Source organism: Aplysia californica, unplaced genomic scaffold (genome assembly GCF_000002075.1).
Source record: "Aplysia californica isolate F4 #8 unplaced genomic scaffold, AplCal3.0 scaffold00094, whole genome shotgun sequence".
NCBI lineage: Eukaryota > Metazoa > Mollusca > Gastropoda > Aplysiida > Aplysiidae > Aplysia > Aplysia californica.
In genome coordinates, this window is record NW_004797364.1 from 756,899 (window position 1) to 766,552 (window position 9,654).

General features: G+C 46.3%; 1 protein-coding gene across 1 annotated transcript in view; it reads left to right on the top strand.

The window, feature by feature from the left end:
* The window catches only part of LOC101847865 (contactin-5), a gene marked incomplete at its 5' end in the record, with an annotated part of 30,962 nt that overhangs the window by 12,335 nt on the left and 8,973 nt on the right, over positions 1-9,654 (top strand). The window contains 4 exon segments of the mRNA XM_013080639.1: positions 839-949; positions 1,978-2,083; positions 8,004-8,188; positions 9,469-9,633. Of these exon segments, the coding sequence (XP_012936093.1) occupies positions 839-949; positions 1,978-2,083; positions 8,004-8,188; positions 9,469-9,633 (567 nt within the window).

Here is a 9,654-nt window from a genome sequence, read left to right on the forward strand (position 1 = left end):
GTCTCCTAAGCGTGAGGTAGGAGGTCGCCGAGGTAGACTACAAAGAAAAAACATGTCGCCCAGGTGTAGTTTAAGGGGTCACCCAGCTATTCTGAGCACACTCGACTATAGCGAGATCGTTTTTTTGCCCTGTATTTGAGTGCAATAGTGAGCTCACCTGGCGTCCTTAGTTAACATGAAATACTCCCACGTTCCCTGCAAACCAGGTTTCAAAGAGAGATCGGTTGTTTTTCCTGTGTTTCATTAAGAGTTTGCTTTGCGTGTGTTTGTTGTTTATTGGCGTTTGTGGTGCTGCGGTTAGGCATTTCACCGACGTTCGTTGAAGAGACATTTTTTGTCCAGTATCTCGGCCTTTCTGCTGGGATGTTGTATCTTAACTCGGGTTTAGCCCTGACTGGCAGTCTAAAATTTATATTGATTTAAACTGTGTCGATTTGGGCGTAAAATATCTACATTGAGAAAATACGCAGGTGAAGTTTTATTGTTTGTTTCTTTTTTGTTTTGTGTTTTGTTTTTTGCTGTTTTTGTTTTTCAGAATTTCTGTAGGGCATTCATTAAATGTTTATTGTTCCCAAGTTATCTGTTTGCCGTTCCTATGTTATAAGTAGTGAATACGTAAGTCTGCTTGCTGTTCCCAGGTTTTTCTGTGTGAAATACTTTTAGTTTGTTGTTCCAACCTTTTCTGCAGAGAATGCATTAAGTGTCTCTGTTGTTCCCATGTTTTTTGTACGGAATACGTTAAATCCGTTTGTTATTTCCCAAATTTTCTGAATGGAATAAACTAAGTTTGTTGTTTCCAGGTTTTCTGTAGGGGGTACGTTACGTTTTTCGTTCCCAGGTTTCTACCACTGTTCAGTGATGCTCATTGCTCCCTTGGGGCAGGACATGGCCACCGACCAACCTCCCAGCAGGCTCAGCATGGGCATACAGCTCATCATTACTGGAGACTGTAAGAAATACTTGACTTATCACAGTTCATGGTTACTGGAGACAGTAAGACATTCATTTGGCTAGTCGCAGTTCATGATTACTGGAGATTGTAAAATAGGTTTATCACATATCATGATTTCTGGCGACTGTAAAACATTCAGGCTTATCATAGTTCAAGATTGTTGGAGACTGTTAGACAATCATGCACTTGGGGGAAAGAGGGGGGTGGGGGAAGACGCTTTGTCAAGACATACAAACTTATCATAATTCATGGTCACATACGAGTACACTTGCCTTATCAAATCTCATGATTTCTATGGAGTGTAAGAGATACAGACTCATTATAGTTCTTGATTACTGGAGACTATAATACATGCACGTGACTTATCAAAGTTCAATATCAGACACAAAAGTGACTCATCACAGTTCATACTCACTGGAGACTGTTAGATATACACATGACTTATCACAGTTCATGATCTCTAGAAACCGTAAAACAGAAATTTCTTCTTATCATAACTGTCTGTGCCATGTACCCTAACGTTTTACCCAGTAAAAGAGCACAACGGTTTGTCAAAAGAGCCTCGTCATGGGACTTGGACTCCTCGAACTGTATCAGTGGTGAAATAATAATACATGTCATTGGTGTGCCAAATTGTGCTAAGATGACACAGTAAACCGCCTAAATCAAACTGTATCAGGATGTCTCTTTGTGAATGCCGTTTGGTACAGTAGGTACTCTCGAAAAGTTGCTGTAGCGTTGTAATTCGTTACAATGTTGACACCTAGCCGCCCCCCCCCCCCAACTCCCTAGTTCACTTACCCTTAGTATTTGTCATGGTTTGCTGGGGCCATAACAAAAATCCCAAATAGGCTTATTTCGGTGATCCCGGAACCACCGCGAATGCGAGTGGTTTGTGTGTGCCACCGGCGGGTTCCCCCACCCCACCCCTCCTCTTTGTTGTTTCTGTCTTGTTTCAAATGCTTGGAAAGTCCAACTTGACTGACAACCACCATCACCTCCACACCCCACCTCCATCTCCTCAGCTGCTCTGGATTACGGACCGATCATCCACAACGATTTTCCCCTTGTCACCCCTAGCCCGTCCTTGAGGGGAAACACCTTGACCTTGGAATGCTTCGCTTATGGAAAGCAAGTTGATTACTCTTTTTCATTTTTCATATCATAATAATTATCGGACGAGAAGAATACGAAGTGGGTTCAATAATTCTTAGGTCTGGGTATGAAGGAATCATGGTAGAGTAATGAAATTTCGCCAGCGTTAAGACAATTTCTTCGGAACACACCATGCAAATTTTCTGGAAAATCTGACAGTTCAATAAGAAGGCACTCGTTAGCGTGGTCAAAGGAACCATGCACGAAAACATATTTATTTTTCTTTGCTGAAGCGTTTTGTCTTTTTATATTGTTGCTTTTTGTTTCTCTGTTTATTTTTTCCTCAGTAATTTATAATCTCGTACAACTATTTATGATCATAATTTACAATTTCAAAGCCTACAATTTCTTACAATTATGTACCATTTCTTACAATCTCTCACTCATATGACCACAACAAAAAGGAATGACAATATCAACCACATACAGAGAAAGAAACGTACCACGATCTTCCGACTGCGAACAGAACATAATATACAGCTCAACGTCCACCTGCATAGAATAAACCAAGAACTTCCCCCAATGGGTCCATTGTGTGACTATGCATACGAGACTGTGGATCATCTCCTGTTCCACTGCACAGCCCTAAACGACATCAGAGCTACCCTTCTCCCTCCGAGACCTAATATTGACAACACACTCGGTGGAATATTACAGCAACTGCAGCAAACCTGCACGTATCACTACATGGCATTGGACAGAAGGGCGAGAGCCCAGCAGTTGCTGGATCGATAACAATAACAACAACAACAACAGCAACAACAACAACAACAACACGGATGCCCTGCCACCACAGGTCTGCAACGCCTGCGGCCGTAAAGAGAGGCTGCTTCTTAACCCGTTCATATGCAGTGCTGACGGCTGTAACGAGAAATGTCATCAATCCTGCAGCGGCATCTCCCGGTACTCCAGGAAGCGCGAATGGCTCTGCAGAACTCACTGCTCACCCCCAGTCCCCGTCGACCAAACACCCCGACAGGAGACCTTTGCCAGACGCGAGTGCAGTGTCTGCAGCAAGATGCTCAGGAAAAACGCCGGCCGGTTCCGTTGCGACGAATTGGGATGCTCAAGCGAGTGCCATAGGGACGTTAGGTGCAGCCACATCGGCAGGTACCACCCCAAGACAAAATGGAGGTGTGCAACCCACTCCAGCAACACAGCACCAACCGCAATCTCAATCACAAATAACATTGTCAGATCTACTCCCCTACCATCCACCCCACGGCCCAAAGCCAACTATAAGGGCTGCCTGAAACCAATCCGAGTGAATGCCACGCTAGTTGCATGCGCGTCCTGTACCCAGTACTTCCACAAGTCTTGCACGAATCTAACGAGACTGCTCGCAAACGCCGCTGCGGAAGGTACCCACAGCTGGAGCTGTGAGGGTTGTGAGCGGTCGAATAAGCCCAGAGATTTCACACGGGTGGTGGGTGGCACAGCGATCGAAACATCTGCCGAGGACCTCCAAAAGCGGACCAAAAGTTCGCTCAGTATTATGCAGTGGAACGCCGATGGCATCACAACTAAGGCAAACGATCTTGGACTTCGCTTGAAGGAGGGTGATTTCGACATCTGCCTCATCCAGGAATCGAAACTAAAACCAAGTAAGACGACACCTAGATTTGAGGGATATTCGTCAATCAGGGTGGACAGACGGAGCCAGGACGGAGGTGGAGGTCTCATCTCTTATATCAAGAATACCCTGGTTTTCGAACATGTTCGAGACGCGTCCATCAGAGGAACTGAGCTTTCGATGTTTAAGGTGAGGGTCTGGAAGAGGAAATGGGTCACACTGTGCAACATCTACTGCCCCCCGTCAGATCTCACACATCTCAACAATCTACACGTTTGGCAACCGACGAACTCCCAACCACACCCGGGTCTATCATACTAGGTGGCTTTAATGCCTACTGTCCCCTTTGGGATCCCTTTCAACCACCGGATGCAAGAGGGGAGAGTCTGCTGATCTGGACACTGGATAGCGACATGACGGTAATGAACGACGGAAGACACACTCGTATCAACACCAAGTCGAGACATGACGACCATCCCAACCCCAATCCCTCTCCCTCTTCCCTACCATCCACCGAGGGCAAAAGTGCCCCTGATGTCTCTATATGTGGGTCAACATGGAGCGGGAAGCACACCTGGTGCCCAGTAGACGGAATTGGCAGCTCTGACCATGCGCCGATTTCCGTGACCCTTAACACTGAGATCAGCCATGGATCAGTATTCAAGGGTCAAGTCACCTGGAAATCGTTCGGTGTCGACTGGAAAGCTTTCACCGACGCCGTTGAACGTGACACTGCGACTAGAATGCCGTCGAACAACCACATCCGCAACATGGTGTCTGAATTCCACACTGCCCTGATGGACGCCGGTACCCGTATTGTCGGCACTGTGAAACCAGGTAGGCACACAAAGACATGGGAAACCCCCACAGTTCGAAGAGCAATCCGGAGGCGAAATAGACTCCGGAAAGAGGTGCGAACCCGCCGCAAAGAATGGCTAGAGGCGTGCCACGTGGCGCAGGAGACGATCAACGATGCTAAGACCGACGCCTGTCGAAAACTGCTCGAGAAAACCACCAACTCACAGGACGACACCAAGATGTGGAAAATCATTAAAAGCCCCAACGGTACCCCTGAGACAAACTCGCCAAATGAAGCAATGTCACACAATGGGCGATTGGTGACATCAAGCAAGCATAAGGCGGACATATTCGCAGACCACTACGCGAACGTCTGTAGTCTAAACATGTCGAAAGAAGACAGAGCCGAAAACTGGCAACTCAAACAGCGACTGAAATACTTACGGAACAACCCAAGGGCAGACCAGCCCGATTTCATTATCGGGGAACTGAGGAATGCCATTGCAAAGATGAAGTCACGCGGATCACCCGGACCAGACAACATCCCTCCGTCCTTCCTCAAAAACCTGGGTCCCAAAGCGCTAAAGAAACTGCTCTCCATCTTCAACATGTCATTTCGCTCAGCTGATGTCCCACAAGTCTGGAAAGACGCCATCATTGCCCTCTCCTCAAGACCGCCAAACCAGCATCGGAACTAACGTCGTTTAGACCGATAAGCCTCACATCCTGTGTCATCAAAGTTATGGAGAGAATGGTATCTGAACGACTGTACGACATGGCCGAGCGGAACGGCTGGTTATCCGAACTGCAGGCTGGATTCAGGGAGGGGAGATGTGTGGAAGACCAAATTCTGAGAATTACGCAGATTTCCGATGGCTTCCAAAAGAAGGAGAAATCGCTACTCGTCCTCCTCGATTTTTCAAAGGCATACGACACGGTCTGGTGAGAACGCCTACTTCTCACCCTCCTAGACAGAGGTATCCCAGATACATACGTTTTATGGCTGAATGACTTCCTTCAAAATCGTCAATCCAGAGTCCGATTCAACAGAATACTGAGTAATAGCAGGAAAATGAACCAAGGCCTCCAACAAGGTTCGGTCCTGGCACCCATCCTCTTCCTTTTTTATATCGACGAACTGGCGAAACTACTTCCGGATGATCTCACAATTTCACTCTACGCTGACGACGTCTCTATCCTTGCTTCATCACGCACGACACGAGACGCCGAAAGTCTGGCACAAAGAGCGGTGGACACCGTTGCTGACTGGAGCAGACGATGGAAACTCACGCTAAACGGCTCAAAGAGCGAGACTACATTCTTCACGCTCGCAACATCTAACTTGGAATGGAAGCCAGGCATCACGATAAATAATTCGACAATTCAGTATGAGCCCTACGCAAGACTCCTGGGAGTCACACTCGACCGCAGGCTCACGTTCAGGAAACAGGTTGAGACAGTAATAGCTAAGGCCACACAGCAGATGAGGATGCTCGGCGCTGTAGCGCACTCAAAATGGGGATGGAGGAAAGACGACCTACGCATGGTCTACCTCACTCATATACAAAGTGTTCTCAACTTTGCGAGCAGCAGCTGGCAACCGTGGCTGAGCAAAACTCTCATAAATAATCTGGAGGTGATTCAAAACAGATGTCTGCTACTGATTACCACCCAAGCCCAGTCTTCACCGATCGAGGCACTTCGAGCTGAAACGGGGGTCCCAAGCATTCAGTCCACCATAAATGCTAACTGTCTCCGATCAAGAGAGAAGGCCCTCCGACTGAACAACGACCACCCTCGACGAATTGCGGCAACGGAACAAGTGCACAGACGCCTAAAAGGACGCAGGAATTTTCGAAAAAGGGCTGAAGACGTCTGCAAAAAGAGCCCACATCTGTTCAACTGCGAGAGGAGGCCCATCACTTACTTCGAAACCAGGCCTTGGGAACGGGGAATCAACCCCGACATCACTTTCCCCCACCTGTACGGCATAAGCGGAAGGAGTGACTCCCGTGGGAAGATTCAAAGCGCTGCTGTTCGTCGAGCACGAGAGCTTGGCGCACAGTACAATATCTACACCGACGGCTCGGCTAGGGCAGGAACAACGGACGGCGGCGCTGGAGTCGTCATCACAACGGGGGACCCGTCCAACCCTGCCGTTGTCGAGACGTTGAGGGAGAAAGGCGCCATATTCACGTGCTCTTTCGAGGAAAAAAAGGAGAGCCTTGGAAATGGCCATTGACTGAATTGACAAAGAGTGCGATGCATCCAACTCGGTCGCTATTTTCACCGACAGTCAATCACTATGCATGGCACTAGTGGGAACATCACCATCCTTCGACCAAATGCGACTACGCATAAATTATGCAATACCTCAACCCACGATTCAGTGGATCCCTGGTCACTGCGATATCCTCGGCAACGATCTCGCTGACAGTAATGAAAACTGGCAACAGCGCTGCCGGGTCCAGGCCGCCAAATTACTTATGAAAGTGCGTGCGCCCAGGTAAAGCTAATTACAAAAGACCCCCCCCCCCCCCTATATGCTACACGCGGACGAACGAAGTATACAGGGCATTTTCCTTAAAAAGAGGCTTTTATTATGTCCTGCAGTGACCAGTCATTACTGGCAAAAATCAGGACCGGTCACTTCTCTGGGCTGCGGGCCTACAAAAATAGAACTGTGCAGCAAGGAACCCCAAGATTTGGAACACTGGCTGAAGAGATGCCCCCGCCACGGAGGCCCGGCGGTGGCATCTCTTCGGGGGGGATCAGGGAGGTTGGACTGCCTCACCCGCTACCCAAGGGAGGCGGTGGCCCTGGCGAAGAGCACGCTCTTCGGGGCTCCAAACATTTCGTACGGATAGGCTACCACACACACACACACACACAACAGCAACAACAACAACAACAACAACAACAACAACAACAACAACAACAACAACAATCTCTCACTGTCATTGAGCTAGTGCGTGTTGTGAAGCGGTTAGACGCTTTGCTGTTGCTCGCAGTGGACCAGAATTTGATTCCCGACTGGAATCTCGGTCTATCTGCTGAGTTGCTGTATCCCTCTCAGCAAGGATGGGCACTGGTATGCAGGGTCGGAAACCCGCCTCCAAATTTATCTAAACTGTGTCGGTGGGGGCGTAAAAATAACCTAAATAAAAACAGCATTAAAGTCATTTTAAAATCTTACAATCATTTACAAATTCTTATGAACCATTTACAATCTCTTACAATTATTTACAAATTCTTGCAAATCATTTACAGTCTCTTGCATTCATTTCCAATTTCTTACAATAGTTTACAATCTCTTACAAATCGTTTACTACAATCTCTTACAATCCCTTACAAATCATTCACAGTCTCTTACAAATAATTTACAATCTCTCACAAATTGTTTACAATTTCTTACAATCATGTACAATCTCTAACAAATCATTTACAATTTCTTACAATCATTCACAATTTTCTTACAATCATTTACAATCATTTCTCTCCCACTCCCCCCCCCCCTCCCCCCAGACTGCCCCTGCACTACTCGTGGACCAAGGACGGGGGCGGTGTTCCGGAGAAGGCCAGCCTGGCAGAACACGGACGCTGGCTCATTCTGCCAGACGCACAGCTGGACGACTCGGGGAACTACACGTGCTACGTCACAAGGGGCGGGGCTTCTAGAGACGTGCGCAATCTACAGCTGGTCGTGGAAGGTATGTTTTATGTTTTAGTAGAGGTTTTACGGCGCTCACAACTGCATAAGGTCATATGAGGGCAAAGGGGTGGATGTCAACAGAGAAGTCCTTACAGGGAATCAGACTTAGTCTGCTCACCTCTCTAGCTTCAACAGCACAAAGTCTGCTTCGACTATCAAGCCACCCCGGAAATAGCCGGTCACAAGAGTAATAAAACATACAAAAAAAGTAGAGGCAAAATAACGATAGTAAGGATTAAAAAAGAAAAAGCAGCGATTCCCTGTTGCATTTCAGGCACAGTAATGAGCATGATATTGATGAATCTGCCCATTTACAATTACCATTCAACTGTGCATAAGAACTCGAGATGTTAATTCCCCCTAAAGACACTTTAGTCAGTAGCACCGCCCCTGGGGGTGTCGTGAAATGTAAGAGCAGTTTGGGAACGGGGGGATGGGGATGTGGAGATAGTGTGTGGGTTTGTGTGTGTGTGTGTGTGTGTGTGTGTGTGTGTGTGTGTATGTGTGTGTGTGTGCGCGTGTGTTTGTTGTTGTTGTCGTTGTTGTTGTCGTTGTCGTTGTCGTTGTCGTTGTCGTTGTCGTTGTCGTTGTCGTTGTCGTTGTTGTAGTTGTAGTTGTAGTTGTAGTTGTAGTTGTAGTTGTAGTTGTAGTTGTTGTTCTTGTTGGAGGAAAAGCTGGGTGCTTTATACGGCAGGAGGGAGATGTTTTTGTTTCTGTTTTTGTTTTTGCTTTTATTGGACATGTATTTACCTCACCTTTAAAAAAATACAATACACATTGCTTTACAAACTGAAAATCTCATCGAAAAAAATGATACTGAAACAACTTCTATTATTATAGTCTTTATAACGGCAATACACAATGAACATTTCTTTTTTAAAATATTATTAAAAAGACAACTTTTATTTTCAAAATCTATAGATCTATAATTAAAATGTGCAATGAACATGCCATCGAAATGAATTTAAGAAAAATCTATTTTCCTAACCTTTACTTATCAAAAATAAACAAGAATGATGTTTTATGTTACCAAGTTTTGCGTTTGTTCTTAGACAAAAATTGTGTTTCTGTTACCAGGTGTTTGTGTTTGTCTTATGACAGAAATTACCTTTATGTTACCAAGTGTTGTGTTTGGCCTTTGACAAAAATAATGCTTAATGTTACCAAATTGTGTGCTTGTTTTATGCAGAAATTACCTTTATGTCACCAAGTTTTTGTGTTTGTCAAAAGACAGAAATGACGTTTATGTTAGCAAGTTTTATGTTTGTCCTTTGACAGCGGCGCCGTTCTTCATCTTCCCTCTCCGTGACCAGCACGTGGACATCGGCCGGCGTCTGTCCTGGCGCTGTGAGGCCATGGGTCGACCTGACCCCGTCTACCGCTGGTTCAAGAACGCTAAGCCCCTCGTCTCGATCAGGGACGATCTTACAGTTAGTCATTGTTGTATCGCAGAGTATTGTTTTG